The following is a 17,833-nucleotide window of genomic DNA, read 5'->3' as shown; positions in this document are numbered from 1 at the left end:
GTCTTCGTAGGTGCTGACGGATTTGTAATTTTATTCCTTTGGGTTTTTTAATGATGTAAAGAGCATCTAACTTGCTGATCTATGTAGTGTGAATAGTAAGTAATTGGAGTTATTTCATTACTGTACCATTTTGTATTTAAGTCGTTTCGACAGAGCGCAGGAAGAATGGCGGCAGTTCCATTCTGACCTCAGTGACCTCACCCAGTGGACAAATGAAGCAGAGGGTTTGTTAGCCCAGGCCCACACTTCAGAAGGCGTTTTGGATTTGGAAAAAGCACATGTTCATCAGCGGGTAAATTACAGTGCACTAATACCAACATGGATGATTGGGCTTGAAACGTGAAGCTCACAACATTTCTATCTTTGGCCTCACTTACACTTCTTAGATCAGTTCACTCCACCAAAAAAAAGAAATCCTGTCTGGAAGGGACCAAGATCACTGCCATCTGGCCCTCCATGAATAAGATTTGTCTCAGCATGTCGAACAAAAAAAGTTGCCTCTGTTTGCTTCCAACTTTTTTAGTGGAAAAGTCAGGGGGAAACTGACATTAAATGGCTTGTCCAGGTTTGAAAGGGCACTGTGGCCCCTTAAAACAATTGACCTGCTGCAGTTCGCAGAGTGGGACCCCCACCAATCTATTAATAATGGCTATCAATTGCTAAAACATTGATAATCCCTCTAAGAGCAGAGAGTTCTGATCTCACCTTTAGACAGCATAGATATGATGGTTCCCAGATGAGTTTCTCTCTTTTCTGTAAAAGCATATTTGGATGGTTTGCAGCTTATGGTGGGCACCTACACATGTGGAGATAGAGGAGATAGTTCTCCTACAGTCTGTGGTCTCTGATCTGCCTAAAAGAGACATGTGTGGAAGCTTAATGATTACGGCAAAGTTATTCAGTAAATCTATCGATCCATTTTAAGACCAAATATTTTCCAGGATAGAATAATTTGGGTAAAAAAGAAGTACTGTCTCTAAAAATGGACACTTGATCAAAGATAGGGAAATCATGTTGCATAGACTATCTAATAGTATAATACTTGTTTGACAGAAATTCAAAATTCACCCCTCCCTATCCACTTTTCCTTTTCTTTGGTTATTGTGATGCTAAATATATAATGCGGTGTGTTTGGATGCATTGACAATGATTTGCTTAGGCTACCCCTATGGATGTTATCTAAATAGCCCCTTTAATCTTCACCCTTTAACCCCTATATAGTGGAACCTCCAGGCCGCTCCTCTTGGAGTAGTCTCCGTTCACTGACAAGGGGACTGCAGAATTGTGGTCAGTGGACAAGGTAAGGTCAGGGCAGGCAAAATATTTTCAATCCAACAGGGCAGAACAGGGTCAGAATGATAAACAGGCCAAGGTCTAGGACAGGCGGGCAGAAATAGTACAGTGATACGGGCGGAAGTCAAGTATAGTAAATCAGATGGGATAAAAACCTTTGCAGGTCTCTAGCACCCTCCTACAGGAGTAGTCGCCTTAAATATGGAGAAAATCATGTATAGGCTGAGGACAGATTCGGGTGTGCTTACGCTGTCCTTTAAGAGCCGAAGAGCGTGCACAAGTGGGCCCTAAGGCCGAGAGACTGTAGAAAAGGAGAGAATAGACTTCACAGCAGATTCAGTATCAGTAGTTGGTTGTGCCCACCCGGAAGAAACAGGAAGATGCCAATGGGCACAGACTGCCAGCAGACGTAAGCACCCTGATGCAAATGTTACAAAAGTTTTTAGTGACAGCAAACCTAGAGGCAGTTAAAGAGGACCTAAACGCTGAGGAAGATTACACCATCCCTAGTACTTAGTACAGAAGTATGTACAGTATGTATTCAAATGTACTGATGAGTTATGCAAAAAAAATCATAACGGCAGGTCTGCTTTACTGCAACACATTAAGTAAATTTACTTAAAAAAAAGTGTTGAAGGTATATGTACAGAATAATAACAAATGAAAATGAGGTCTATATATAAAATTGAAAAGCCAACGAAGCGCTCATAGTACCTTTATCTTAGTGATATTACTATTAGACATTTTCAGCATCTGCAAAAAGACCTAAGAAACTATACATTGAAATGAAATGAAGCTAAAACCTAATTTCATGGGTGTCATTTTCCTTTTACAGTTTAAATAGATCAAAACACTTCTGAGAACAGCAAGGCAAACAGAGTTTCACTAAAGCAGATTATTTTACGCTTCTGCATTTTCTTGCCATTGTGTTGATGGGCATAGGGATCATAGACACACAGGCCTCAGCAGGTTGCTTTTTTTCTTCCCCAATTCTCCATCTTCTTCTGCTTCATTTTGTCAGGAGCTGGAAGAAGGAATCAGCTCTCACCAACTCAGCTTTACCATTCTCAACCAGAGCGGGGAAGGGATCATACAGCATCTATCTGCCGCTGATGGGCAATTCCTTCAGGAGAAATTGTCAAGTTTGAACAGACGCTGGAGTACGATAAAATTTGAGGTCATGGACAGACAGCAAAGGTATGAGGCCTGTTTAATAGCGATCATTTGTCAGTTTGCTTTATCTGCTTAGTACAGAAATTATGCTAATGTCTGTATAGCATGCTATGCAATAACATTATATAAAGGTCCTCAAATGGAAAACAAGCTGCTGCCGTAGCTAATTTCCGATATAGGAGGTCACCTTGAATTTGCGCATAAATTGTCCCTTAAAGTAAGATTGAGACAAAGTGACTTGATTTAACCCTCTGAGAGTCTAAAGGTCCCTGTCAACCCAGAGCCAGACTCATTTTTTATAGTTGTATGTTTTTATTGCAGTAACCAATAAGAAAACTGCGTTCACATTGCGGTTCAGAGCCTCCATTGGGGGTTCCATGGCTTTTGATGGCAAGGATAGCACGGCATGCCCTATTCTTTCAGTCAAAATAATCAAAACCTTGATAGAACCCCAACAGACCCCATTATAATTTATTGGCGTCCATTTTTCATTTTTTTGGATCTGTTGTACAAGGGATCTGACACAACACTATGGCTTCCATTATAAGTGGGAGCCATGAAGCTAGATTTTCTAAGGTATTTTGTTAAAATCTCTGTACATAGCCATATTTGAGATGGCTCATGTGGATTGCTAATACAGCCAATCATGCAAAACTGTACAGTAGCTCTGTATGCCTTTTGAATTTCCAGATGGATGAAATATGGTACCCCATGGTGTGCCTACGGGCTCATAGACATGCCAGGTGCCACAGTGTGGGGTTCACAACTAAGACAAAAGATATATGATGACACCCCAGCAATATGACAACGTGCACGTTCCCCCAGGTCATTGTTCAACAAAAGTCACTGACCCATCTGTATAACAGGGTCGGACTGGCCCACCAAAGTACAAGAGGATCCTCCATTGGGCCCAAGCTTTGACACAATAAGGGGCCCCTTATAAATCAGGGCTACGAAGAGGGTAGGCCTCCAGAATAATATCCTCTGGTGGGCCTAAGGATATTCAGTCCAACGCTGTCTGTATACAGTACTACTGCTCTATTAATTCTCATCACATAAAGGCCTCCTGTATATGGTAGATCAGTGTACACAGGGCCAACGCGTCGTATGGCAGCGTATTACAGCATCCAATCCAATGACATGTGCATCTCTGTATGAAACTGAAGGCGTACAGGTACGGCACGTCCTCATATGCCTCTGTAGGTGACGTATTGCCGAGCTGTACATTTAGAAACTTTTACAGTGCTGTAATATGGCCATGAGCATGAAGACTTGTTTTGTCCTCTGCTTTGTCAGATTAAAAGAAGAAAGTCCAGCGTTAACCGACTACAAGAGGAAACTGGATGAGTTCACAATTTGGCTGGATCAGGCCACAAATGTGCTGCGAGTGAGTTCAGCTCTTGATAATGAGGAGAGGCTTAATGAAGTAAAGGTAAGACATTATATACATATCGTAAAGACCAATAGAAGAACTAGAGAGCTGAAAACGGTAAAGTAGATAATGGAGGAACAGATATTGTAGCTGATGAGACCGGTAATATCGATTGAAGCTCTGTTCATCTACAGTTTAAAAAATAAAAACAATGAGCTCCCAAAAATACCTCAAAACAGCCTGCCATCCATTTCAATGGGAAGCAGCACTTGCTTTATTCTTCCACGTGAAGAAGAGAAGCAGCATGCCCTATCTTGGGGCAGAATCCATGCTGAAGCTCCCATTGAAATAAATGGGAAGTATCAAAAAAACGCTCCAATACTTGTCCATGCGTTTTCTGCAAAAACCACGATCTGAAAATGCAGTCTTATATTGAAGTAAAAAAAAAAAAGCTGAAAAAGAATCAAAAACCATACAATTACACGCGGAAAAATGTGCTGAAAAAAAAAAACAAAAAACACAAATGGATTCAGGTGGATTGTCAAAATGCGTCGTGACGAGAAGATACTCTTAAAGGGTATGTCCAAGTTATTTTTTTTATATCGGCCTGTGGGGACCTATGGAGAAATCCATACTGACCTGATCCAGCTATGAGGCTCCTAGTCTCTCTTCACTGGACTACCGATCCCTGGCTGTCAAATTTCCACACGGACGAGGTCATGTGTGCCGTTGCGACAGTTATTACAATGCGCAAAATAATCTCATTTCTGCTAAATCTGTATTTCCTTGACTGGATGTAATTGAAGAAGTATACCCTTGTAACCTTAATGTAATTGAAGAATATACCCTTGTAGCCTTAAACAGACTCTTGAATCCGTATAAAATTTCTGAAATCATTCCTGATGTCAGCGTTAGTTTTTATGGACGCCATTTTGGCTTCCCCGCATTGCATCCCTATGTTCTTTCTGCCAATGTGGAAATAATGTGGAAAATATCTAATGAGCTCAGTCTTAATAGAAATATTCTTAGCTTTGCTCTAGCTAAGGGTGTCTAATTATGTTCATCAGCGTTTCTCTAACATATTTTACAAATCCAAAATGCTCCCCCTTCAGGTGTTAAGTAAAGACTTGGAAATTCAGAGTAACAGAGCGGAGTGGCTGAACCGCACAGCCCCGGATATATTGGCTATGAAGAGACTCAATGCCCAGGACAGAGAGAAACTTTCTTCTAGACTACGGACCATAAATATTAACTGGGCTCAGGTATGACCACGTGAAGCTCTTCCATACTGCGTCCTCTTGCTTTACTTTTTTCTGGTATTTCTATTGTAGCTTTAGTTGGTGATGTGGGGGAAGACGTTGAAAGGGGGCCCAAAGACCCCTGAGTCACATAAGAAGACACTGGTATTATTGCTGGACAAGTTAAACCTCTGGCTGGAGGGAAGGGGTTAGGTCAAGAATTTGGCATGGGGGGAGGTCCCGTTTCAATTTTTGCTTCAGGCAGCATGAAGGCTATGTGCTTCCCTGGCTACAAAGCACTGAGGGAAGGGGGCCCAAGCGGAACTCTTGCACCAGGGCCTATGAGCCATTAGCTACACCCCTGCTGCCGTGTGAGTTGATCATTACGGTATTCTAGAGTGAAGTTGGTTGCAGTTCAGATACACTTCCAGGACTCTGTACCAACTACACATTCTTACAGGGAATTGTCTAGTAATTTGCATTCCTAAATAACATCAGCGAGTTTCTGTGCCTCTGTGGATGTTTTATGTATGTAGTATCAGTCATATGCATTTCTGCTGGAGTTTCATAGAAATGCAGACTAAAAAAATATGTTATTTAGAGGACCCCATAGAGCTTACAGTCTGGGTGATAATCCCATTCCTTCACTTGATATTCAAACCATACCGCTATTGTCTTGGGGCGCGGAGCTTCTGTTCTCTTACATCTCCGAGTCTAGTGCATAGGGTTATTCTTTATCATTAAACAGAAAAGTGTGAAACTGATTCATCTTGACACTCGACTACAGCCAACGTCAGCCACGTGTAAGGAATGGTCTGCGGAAAAATTCAGCAGTTTTCACTAATACATTAAAGGAAATCTGTCACCTCTCCCTAGCACTATTAAAGTTGTTGTCCAACGAAAAATATTTGATTTTCATACCAGCGCCTGGATCTGAATACTTTTGTAATTGCATGTAATTAAAAATGTAGTATAGCCAGTGAGTTATTAACTGAAATCTGTCTGTATAGCGCCACCTGCTGTTTGCTCTTTTTCTAATTTCTCTGTCCTGCTCACTGAGATGGGAGAACATGCTCAGTTTCATCCATCAACTGCCACCAGCTGCAGTGGAAAGTACACACCCCCTGAGCTAGCAACTTGAAATAAATCTAGCAGAGCAAATAGAGCAATGAATGTGGAGATCTCTGTATCCATGTGAGGTGCAGGGTTGGTTCAGCTTTGTTAGAAAAAGGTTGCCATGTATTATATGATGTCTGATTTTCATTTTTTACAATAATCATGTGAAAAGCCCTTTAAGTGCAGTTCTACATGAATAATATGTCTGTCCCTGACTCCGAATCACTAGGTTATATGTGAATACTCACCCCAGTTCATGTGCTGTGTGTGTGAGCATGCACATATAATAGAGAGGACTCCAGGATGAGTCCTCTCAATGTATTCCAGGGCTGGTTTGCTGGCCGACAGTGTGAGAACAGTGTGACCCGTGAAAGCATATCTGTTAAATGTATCCATTTTTAACACCCATTATAAGAAATTCAACGCTTTGTAATCTACTTACCAATGGAGATACAAGCTCAATACATGAGTTTTAGAATCAAAGTGCACCACCCAACTTGCACAGTTCTTAAAGGCTATGTACACCTTCAGGGGGCATTTTTTTATGATTGCATTTTCCTCATTTTGGGCTAAAATAGTTTTTTTTTCAATTGGTCTTTATTAAATATATTCAGACGTTCTGTCACAAAAGGTTAACCGTCCCTTACACAAGTAGATTATTGGTACGAATGAGCGACGAACAAGTCGTTTCTTGGTATAGTGAACGTTTCAACAGTGACCCTTTAGACTTGCCGATTATCGATCACAAAATCGTAATTCTTTAAAAATCATATAATGTGATTTCCTGAATTATTATGTTTTTAATTCTGTCTGAGTGGGAATGCACCTACAGCGTCACAGCCAGAGAGGGGAAAAACCTTCTTCCTGTCTGTGACGCTTTCCGCTGCGATTGGACAGCGCTACAGCCAGGGAGAAGGAGACGCCCACGGAGAAAGACTCAGTCTCCTCCTCATTGCTCCGATGCTAAAATTAGCATACCAGGCGGGAGAATACAACGGGGGCCACAGCGGGCGAACGGAGCGGCGCCCAGAAAAAATAGTAAGTGCAGTTAGATCCCTGCACTATGCCCTACACATCCTGATACTTAGTTTATAATGTCTGGACCCATGAAAGGTCCTCTTTAACAGCATTTAGAAAGCATTAAGAAAATTGCTTTATGACAGCCCCATGGTCCATAGACACAATGGTCTGGAAGGGACCTCATTGACTTCCATGGGAGAGTTTTCTAGGTATGCTCTGTGACCTGTGCAGAGGTCATTGTACAAGGGAAGAATAGATAAGATTTGGCAATCACCTGTTGTGAATGGTGGATCCTGTCTTATCTATACACAGAGGTGATATCATTACAGGCAGGTTTAGAATAAGATATAACTGCAGTAAAGTGATCTGTACAGACCAAGAAGTGGTGCCAATTATTAGGCTTAGTGGCCAGTGCGAAAACTGTTTTTGTTTTTTTAAATATAGATACTGACATGGAAAATTAAAAAATACCATTACCAAAATTCTTTAAAAATATGTTAAACATAAAAATGTGATTTAAACACTAGGTCATTTTATAATGACACGTTCCCTTTCAGTGAGTATGTGGATGTTTACTTCTTGAGATTTTCTCTCTCTATCTATTTGGATATTTGGGCCCTCTCAACCACAGGGGCCAAGGGTGGTGGGCTGAACCCCTAGTCTGTTTGGTAATTGGGGCATTTTCAAAAGTTTAGAGTTAACTTTCCCCATGTGCGAAAATTCCTTTCCCAGATACAATGCAGCATAGTCTAATAAGCAGCGCTACTATCAGGAATTTCAGGGTACCATACAGACAATCCATATATCCCCCATATATTTGCACCATTTTTGTGTATCCCGTTTACCAATTGTAATGGAGAATAGAACCCCAGACCTTTAGTATGGTAGACAGTAAGTTTACCACCAGACTATACCCCTGTATGTTTGTAAAGACAGAGGTACTTAAAAATCTACCAAATAGTATTACTGTTACTGCTTTTTAGCCACTGAAAATTCTACTTTATAGAATGCTGGCTGCCCTATAGAAGGTTCAATTCCCTACAAAGACCTGTGAAATATTTTTTTAAGAAAGGTTATGGCAGAAAAATGTAACTTTTTTTTTTTGTCCAGCATTTTTTATTCATGGTAAACGTTACAGTTTTCTGCTAAATTAATTTTACAAAAAAAACTTAACATAAATGCATTTTTGTAACATACTTACTGTTTTGTGATATTTAATAGTATTTGATAATCTTGTAATTCTAATAACTCATACAATATACTGAAAATACAGCGAACCTAGGAGAGGAGAGGCAAGAGAGGTCCTTTCTGGCTCTCCCTGGGCTTGGGAGTTCTCCTGCTTGAGGGTCCTCAAGTGGAGCATGATGCAAGGCAATAGTGTACTGTGGCAATGCTGGTGTTGGTACATGCAGTGATGAGGCACTGCTATGCCCAGCAGTGTTGTAGCAGATGGCCAATCTGCCTCCCAAAGTATGCCTTGGCTCCTTAGGCCTTATATCTCCCAAACAAATTAGCTATGGAGTCCTGAAGTTTCACACAAGTTCTCTCCACAGACAGTTTTGCACGTACCTCCTCACTAAGGCTGAAATGCAGCCAAATGATTTCTTAGTTGCTTCGTCAGAGGATGATTCACTTTTCTTTTTACTGTCTCGGCTCCAGCTTATTTTCACACTAAGTCTAAGCCAGTCCCGATGGGGAGGGTGTAGCAGCCCCATGTAGGAACAGGCTGCCAAGAGCCTCTCACAGCCTGTAGAAAGGAAGTAAACATATGCAGACAGCCCCACACATTTTTAACAGACATATTATTTATGGTGATCGTTAAACAGCGTCAAAAAAATGACTCAATTGTTTTCCCTTCATTTTAGCGATATAGTATTTATTTAATATTATGCCTGTATAGAAAACAGCAGCTTTTTTAAGCACAGAAAATCATATCCTTATAGAGCAGGTCTGTAGTGTAATGGTAAATCGCCTGCCTGCCATACAGAATGTTTGGGCTTCAATCCCACTAGAGACCTGTAAAATAATTTAGTAAAAGTCTATGTGCTGGGAGAAGGCTTGGCACTTATAAGTGAAAGTTAATGAGGACGAGGAAGACCCTGGCTCTTGACTGCCTCATTAGTATTTACTACACTGAAGTATATATTAATGAGGATAACAAAGCGGCTGAGCCTGTAGCTGCGATAGTGCCCCTCACTGCAGTAATTCTTTGCTTATTATTATAATGCTAAGAATCTACATGTGTGAAGATAGCTATGTACAGTAGTATTGTGTGTGGCATACTTGGTGTAAATATAGAAATGTAAACTTACTACACTATAAAGTTGTTTTTATATCACTGAGTTTTTTTTTTATCTGTATTAAAAGGTGTCCAGAGAAGTGCCAGAGAAAATAAAAGACTTGGAACAAGTTTTATATTATCCTACCTATGCAACCCAAAGTGTCTTGCCCAGTAAGTATAGCTTTTTTTTTTTCACTTTTCTTCTCTGTGAACCATTTTGCATGTGGTATTTTAACTGGATATAGATGTTTACCAAAAGTCAATAGTGGCAAAAATCATAAAAGTCTCAATTGCAGGGAATCTGTCACTAGGACATTCACTATTAAACCAGGCACAGTGCCTGAATGTATTGATACCTTTCACTTAGTAATCCATGGCTTTATTTCCGAGGAAAAGTACTTTCAACCCATATGCAAATGAGCAGTTAAGTGCACTAGGGTGGGCCCAAGCCACTCTGTGCACCCTTGCTCCTCCCTCTCCTTGATTGATGGGGCCAGGCAAGATGACTATCTAAAAACCTGGTACTGACCATTAGGATGGAGAAGGAGGGCTTGGCAGAGGAAGCAGAAGGAACAAGGGTGGACAAAGTGGCTTGGGGCTACCCTCAGTGCACCTTACAGCTCATTTACATGTGCATTAAAAGATTGATAACTAAGAGGCATCATTAGATTCAGCTGGCATTGTGTGTGGTTTAGCAGTAAATTTCCTGGTGACAGACTCCCTTTAAACTACATGGCAAATTATTGGTCAGTTACATTGGGTGCACTATGTAAAAATAGGCGTTTCAGTGGTTAAAATAATAAAAAATAAAAAAATAAAAATCATGCACTTGCACGCAATGCAGCAGGAGCGCAGGTCCTGTTGCATTTAATGAGGAGCAAGTGTCCCGCTCGTGCAAGTGTATAAGGTGTGTGTATGTGTATATATATTATTATTATTATTATTATTATTATTATATATATATATATATATATATATATATAGTATTACATTAGTAATACTGGGGGGGCGGGTTACTAATAGGGGGATTAATAATAATGGGGGCCACTAACAATGGGGGGCCATTAATGGTGAATTAATAATACTGGGAAGCTTTTTAGGGGGCATTAATCATACTGGGTGCACTATGGTGGGGGTTTGATGTCTAGAGGGCACTATAGGGATTATTATGTATACTGAGGGCACTGCAGGGGTTGGAATAAAAAAAACAACTGCCAATTAAATTCATAAATTTTTAATGGACGTTAAAAACTGATGCAAAATGGCTGTTAAAAATGGACAGAAAATGGTTGAACAAATGGTTGGAAATGGTCATGAAAAACTGACAGTGTGTCCGTTTTTAATGGCCATTTTTTTTTCACTATTGTGTGAATGTAGACTAAGATGATGATATTTTGTCTGCATGCAGCTGCCACAAGGTGGAGCTTAGGAGCACAAATGCAGATTTCTTACCAAGTTCAATGATAAGACACTGAAGGACAGTCTGGATGAGCAGACAGGTACACACAGACTCCACAAGATGCTGTTTTAGTGATCAGCATAGTGAACCAGCTTCTATTGTTTGGCTGGGTCCCCACGTGTAGTAAAATAGCATACACTTATTCCCCACTCAACTATTTTACAGCCCGTCATTTACTTACTAATGAGAAAATTGCATTTTGACAGTCCTCGTCCATGAGGAGCTCTATTAGGGAAGGTGATTTAATAAGAACCCATTAAAGGCGACTAAACCTTTTAATGCGCTTCATTTTTAGTACCACGTATTTAAAATCTACCCGTGTATTTTACAACACAGTCGAGGGGTAGTAATTATATGAAAAGTATTTCAAAGTTATTAAGCTTGTAAAAGTAATGTGCGCTATAGTATGCCTTGCCAAACCTGCAGGAAGAAAAAGCTTGGTGCACATAACAGTACATAAAGTGCAATGGCATTGAATTTGTCATACTTTACAGCGGATGATGGTCCTGAATTACGAATGCACTGGGTACCCCAATAAACAGGTTAATCTAGCATGCAATGAGACTGCCCACATACACCTCCACGCTGCCTCCATTTACCACCAGTTAGGGCCCATTCACACCACTGTATTTTTCTTTCCGCATTCGTTCAGCTTTTTTGCAGATCAGATGCAGACCCGTTCATTTCTATTGGACCGCAAAATCCACGGATAGCACACAGTGTGCTGCCCGCTTCCGTATGTCAGCAGAAAGGATAGAACATGTCCTATACTTTTCTTCAAAATGGCCCCATTCAAGTCTATGGTTCCCCAAAAATGCAGATTGCACATGGAATGTGTTCCGTACGTAATCTGTATTTTGCAGATCCGTGTCCGCAAACTTTAATGCCCTGTCATGTCACCTTTGAATCTTTATTAAAATGATAACTTCCGTTTTTTTGGCGGATCCACAAAATACAGAAGACATATGGAAACGTACATTTAGTTTTTTTATGGACATGCTGAAGATTTTGCTGAACAGCTGATCCAGATATTAGTAGACTGAAAATAACATATGGCTGTCTGAATGAGCCCTTAGGGTGGGTTCAGTGTAGCGTTAGGGATTTCGTTATGGCTTTACGTTACAACATGGTTATAACGGAAAATAACGGAATCCATAAAACGGAAGAACGGATCCGTTCTTCTGCCCTATAGACTTGTATTATGACGGAATGCCATTTTTTGCTTGCGGGGAAACAGTAAGCATAGAAATGGCAGCTGTGAGAAAAAAAAATGATCCCACAAGATAACCTTTTTAAGGTGCAGAGTCATTGGAGCAGATCAAAGTCCGGATGCCACACATGAACTCTCTGCAGCCATCAGAACATTTTTCAAAAAAGTCATTGACTGACATAGTTCACACCTTGGCACTGAGCTGATTAGGGTGGGTTCACACTAGCGTTAGGGATTCCGTTATGGCTTTCTGTTATAACATGGTTATAACGGAAAATAACAGAATACCCAGACAGAATGCAAAACGAAAGCCTTTAAAAGGCATTCCGTTTGCTTTCCGTCCTAATAGAAGTCTATAGGAATCAAAACGGATCCGTCTGGGTCCCGATAGGCAAGACGGAAAACAAAGTCCTGTCGACAGGACTTTGTTTTCCGTCTTGCATAACGGGACCCAGATGGAGGCAATCGCTTTAGCTTTTGCATAAGGTTTGCCTACTATAGAGGTCCTTACTATAGCATAGGATAATTTATTTCTAAAACAGGCTGCAGAAACATGTATATTTTTATGTTAATTTGATTGTATAAATACTGTATATATGCTAGATTTTCTTAATATGTTTTATCTTCCTAAAGTAACCTTTCCTGCAGTCCAAAAAATGGTGCTAGTATCCTCTGAGTATCCCGGAATGACCAAAAATGTAATGGAACTGCCGCCTGCCACTGATCTGGATAAGACCGTCACTGAACTCTCTGACTGGCTGCTACTGATTGATCAGATGCTCAAGTCCAACATCGTTACTGTTGGCGATCCTGATGAGATAAATACAACTATAGCACGAATGAAGGTAAGGATCAGAAGAAAAGCTTGGGGAAGATGTACATCCTCATTGGCTGCAGAGGATGTTGGTAAAAATCCCGGAAGCGAGCACTTCCGGGTTTTTTAGCATTTAGATGCCGTGATCACACTTGCAGGCCTCCATAAGAACTACAGCTGTAATAGCATGGGACTCTTCAGAGAGAGACCATGCTATTAACCTGAACAGACAGCTTCCCCGATCTCAGCAAGATCAGGAAGCAGCAGGCACCCCGTAGCTATGGTGCACACTCCTCTCCAGATTGAGCTCCGTCTTTAAAGAGACCGCGTTGGTCTTCCCCGCACTAACCTCTCCTCCCTTCAGTGTGTTCTAAATGCTACAGCCAGGCTATCTTTCTATCAGCTACATTGATGCCTCTAGCTTGTGTCATTCACTTCACTGGTTCCCCATTCACCACAGAATAAAGTTCACAAAGCTCTCCACAGTGCTGAACCTCCGTACATATCCTCTCCCTCATTTCCGTCTACCACACTACTGGTGCTCTCTGTTCTGCCAACGATCTAAGATTAACATCCTCCATAATTGAAACCCCTCACTCCCATCTTCAAGACTTTTCTCGAGCTGCCCCTGCTCTCTGGAATGCACTGCCCCAGGCAATCAGGTTAATTCCCAACTTCCTTAGTTTCAAATGTCCCTTAAAAACACATCTTTTCAGGCAGGCTTATCATGCTTCTCTAAAATCACAGAAAAAGATACAAAACATCCTGCACGATATGATAACTGAATATGCGTTTGTACATGGCAACATTTATAAGGAAAAACTCGCGGAAAATAATGCACTAACACAATAGATGCAGACATTATATATGGACTAAGCCCTCACTGAGACTCTAAGCCAATACATTTAGATCAAAACACATCTGTGCCTTGTGTTAGGCTTATCATGTTCCCTAATCTGACTATTCCCCTAGTAACTGACTCTCCCCTGATTTCTCCGCACACATACACACTCGTCTGGGCCGAGTACGCATGCGCTGTTAATCTCTGGCAGCAGCTTATCCACCTATAAAAACAAAGGTTGAACATGCCCTATCCTTCTTTCCTCCAACATGTCCTTTCTTTGGGGGAGAGGCAGGACAACCCCATACACATAAGACAGCTGGCCCAAAAACTGTTGGCCAAATTTGCTATTAATGTGTATGGGCATCTTGTGTATCAGCCATTTATGACCTGGACGACGCGAATGTTGTAAATGTTCAGAAATAATTGCCCACCAGTGATCAGCATGTTTGCTATCTAATAAGCATTACGTATCTGAAATGGTGTTAGCATTCATTATGTTTTTTTTTTGTCTTTAATGCTATGTACTCTTCAAAGAGGAGCCCGGAGGGGCTTTGTAAATGAAGCAGCCTCTTCTATCTTTATAATAGGCTGTTGGAACACTATTAATCCCCTCCGCTTCAGAGGGATTAAAGTAACCTTCTGGTATTTGTTTCCAAGTGTGTGTGCGGCTACGGAGTACCAGATAGCAATTATCATAATAATTATCATGGATTGCTGCTCATCGAACTGCGCGGTCTGCATGTAATTGTTTTATACATCTCTAGTAAACCCTTCAGTCTTATCATTAAACTTATTAAAAAGAAAGATAAGGCAGATAATGTGCCATCCCATAAATATACAAGTCTTTAAAGAGGACCTTTCATTACAATAAAAAATCTAAACTAAGTATACAGACATGGAGAGTGGCGCCCTGGGCGCCGCTCCGTTCTCCCGGGATATGCTCTGGTATCTTCAGATTTTCGGCTCAACCGGGAGGAACCTGCTCTTGTTCTCCTGGGCGTCTCCTTCTCCCAGGCTGTGGCGCTGGCCAATCGCAGCACTCAGCTCATAGCCTGGGAGAAAAAAAACTCTCAGGCTATGAGCTGAGCGCTGCGATTGGCCAGCGCCACAGCCTGGGAGAAGGAGACGCCCAGGAGAACAAGAGCAGGCTCCTCCCGGTTGAGCCGAAAATCTGAAGATACCGGAGCCTATACCGGGAGAACGGAGTGGTGCCCAGGGTTAATAGTAAGTGCAGGGAGATCCCTGGGCGCCGCTCTCCATGTCTGTATACTTAGTTTAGATTTTTTATCGTAATGAAAGGTCCTCTTTTAACTCTGGTTAAAAATGAACTATCGGCCATCACTTGGTATTCACGTGTGTTCCCCTCCTTTTATACTGTTTGGGCTTTCTGCTCCCTTTTATTTCTGGTCACTACATTTTTCCCCCACTCCAGTATAAGGCTTCATTCAGACGTCTGTAGTGCATTGCGGATCCGCAATACATCCGGCCGGCACCCCCATAGAAATGCCTATTCTTGTCCGCAATTGTGGACAAGAATAGTACATGCTCTATTTTCTAGCGGAGCTGCGGACCGGAAGATCTGGACCGCGCTCCGGAAATGAGGATGCGGACAGCACATTGTGTGCTCTCCGCATCCATTCCGTCCCCATAGAAAATGAATGGGTCCACACCCGTTCCGCATAATTGCGGAACGGATGCGGACCACACTTGCGGACGCCTGAATGGAGCCTAAGTGGCTGCTATCTCCATGACTCCATGGACAGTAACTGAGTCAGCTGGATAAAGCGTGAAACTGGAGTGTGAGTGATGTGTCATGGGGTCTGAGAGACATAAACTTGAGGTAATTCTACATCTTAACTTTATCAGAGCCCCATCAGAGTAAAGTTCTTATACTTTTGGAGCATGAATTTCTCCATGACTTTTTCCAAAGAATGAATTTTTAGTTTTTGCCTGAAATTACCCTTTAATTATTATTTAAAGGCTATGTACACCTTTGGAGGCAATTTTTGTTTATAATTGCATTTTCCTAATTTTTGGCTAAAAATTATATTTTTAATTGGTCTTTATTAAAAATATTGAGCCATTCTGTCACAAAGGGTTAACTGTTTTTCTAACTGTGTGACTGGTACTATCACTTTCACTTTGTACCTCTAATAACCCTCATCTCTAAAGTACTAAGAGTTCATAAACACTTATTTAAACCACATTCTTATCAGTAAGATAAGGATTGAGCTATGATGAGTGTTTATAATGTAAAAGAGCAGGGATAGGGAGTCCTTCTGCTACCCAGGTGACGGAAAAGACTGAAAATCCACAGGCAGCTAATAGAACATCTCAGCTCTGTATACAAAAAAGGATTCCATATGGTTAATAAAGAAAAACTGAAAAAAATAATAATATTTTTAGCTCAAAATTAGTACAATGCAATAATAAAAATAAATTTTCCCCAAAGGTGTTCATAACCTTTAACTGTATGGTGACTTACAGTATGTGGACCTCGATGTCCTTGCTTCATATAGCAGGACTTGCTCATTGTATGAAACATAGACACTAGACAGTTGCAGTCCGTAATTCAACGTTCCTCAACCTGCATCTCTCCATCTGTTTCAAAACTACAACTCCCATTATACCATGACAGCTTGCAGCCACCTGGACACGATAGGAGTTGTAGTCTTGCAACAGCTGGACAGCCGCAGGTTCGAGATCTCTGCCATAATATATGACATTTTCACCAAGGCTAGTTCAAAAAGATTGCTGGTTTTTACAACTCTTCACCAGATCAATCAAATACGCAATTGTATACTCAGTGATATTATTCCTGCAATATTAAACCTAACTGTCAAGGTCTGTCTGGTCCCATCTCCTTGGACATTAGGAACCTCTGCAGGACTCCCTCTTAACAACTGCATTGTTAGGGATCCACAGATGGGAAATTGGTGCATGGAAGTCATAGAAAGATATTGGAGGGAAAAAACTAAAGCCAAACCCTGATGTCAGCATCATAAATGGTGGTCAGGTAGAAATTTGCTCTTGAGCCCCCTCTTGTCGGTGTATAACACTGCACAATGTAATGGAGGTGGGAAAAAATTACTTTTGGGATGGATATATAGGGATCACCTTGGAGAGATCAATTGTAGGTCGGATTAGATTATTGTATGAAATATCAAATTATTTCATTTATTAAACTTGCCCTGTACAAATAGTTAAAGTGAACCTGTCATCAACTTAATGCTGACCTCACTGAGGGCAGCATAAAATGGTGACAGAAATGCTGATTTCAGTGGTGTGTCACTCATGAGCTAAAAGTAAGTGGTTGCTGAGAACCAGCATCATAATCATTGGAGCTCGGGCCTGGAAACGAGTCAGATCTCCTGCACTCTCACCCATCTCTAATGATTGGCAGTTTTCTCCTAGAGAGAAAGAGAGAAAACTAGGTAGAAGACTGTCAGTCATCTGCAGGTGGGCAGGGAGAGCAGGAATTCATGAATAACCATGACTCTTCTCAGGTGGCCGTGACTCTTTTCCAAGCCTGGGCTGCAACGATTATGTTGTTGGTTCTCGGCAACCACTTACTTTTAACTTATAAATTACAGACCACTGAAATCAACTCACATTAGTATGGGCAGCATAAAGTTGATGACAGGTTCCCTTTAATCAGTTCTGCCCATACATCTTCACTAGCTGTAGACCAGCTGCTCTTCCTCACTCTGCTACACACATGCATGTGTTCTTAATAGGGAGAGAGGTGTAAAACAGAGGTATTCCCATCTTTTCCATAGTTGAGATCAGAATACCCATCGTACATGGCAAGTAGGGTTACGGAAACTTCCAGGCGGGTTGTGCTCTGCTGTTCCTATAACTGGAGCATAGTGAGTGACTGTACACTGTTTCTGTAGCTCCTGATTTCCAGACACGGCCTAGCTCGCTGTGCTACACTGTTTCGGTAACTTTTATTCGCTTCTATGGGAGTTATGGGAACAGTGAAGCACAACCTACTTGGCTGTTTCCTTAAC

General features: G+C 41.2%; 1 protein-coding gene across 6 annotated transcripts in view; it reads left to right on the top strand.

Annotated features, from left to right (window-relative positions):
• The window catches only part of UTRN (utrophin), a 683,920-nt gene that overhangs the window by 270,258 nt on the left and 395,829 nt on the right, over positions 1-17,833 (top strand). For all 6 annotated transcript variants that reach the window (XM_040429574.1, XM_040429571.1, XM_040429568.1 and 3 more), the window contains 6 exons: positions 142-292; positions 2,315-2,490; positions 3,763-3,898; positions 4,951-5,100; positions 9,580-9,664; positions 12,796-13,007. In XM_040429574.1, the coding sequence (XP_040285508.1) occupies positions 142-292; positions 2,315-2,490; positions 3,763-3,898; positions 4,951-5,100; positions 9,580-9,664; positions 12,796-13,007 (910 nt within the window). The remainder of the gene's footprint in view (positions 1-141; positions 293-2,314; positions 2,491-3,762; positions 3,899-4,950; positions 5,101-9,579; positions 9,665-12,795; positions 13,008-17,833) is intronic.

This window comes from Bufo bufo, chromosome 4 (genome assembly GCF_905171765.1).
Source record: "Bufo bufo chromosome 4, aBufBuf1.1, whole genome shotgun sequence".
Classification (NCBI taxonomy): domain Eukaryota; kingdom Metazoa; phylum Chordata; class Amphibia; order Anura; family Bufonidae; genus Bufo; species Bufo bufo.
Note: the sequence above shows the minus strand (reverse complement) of the source record. Positions and strands in the feature narration are given on the sequence as shown.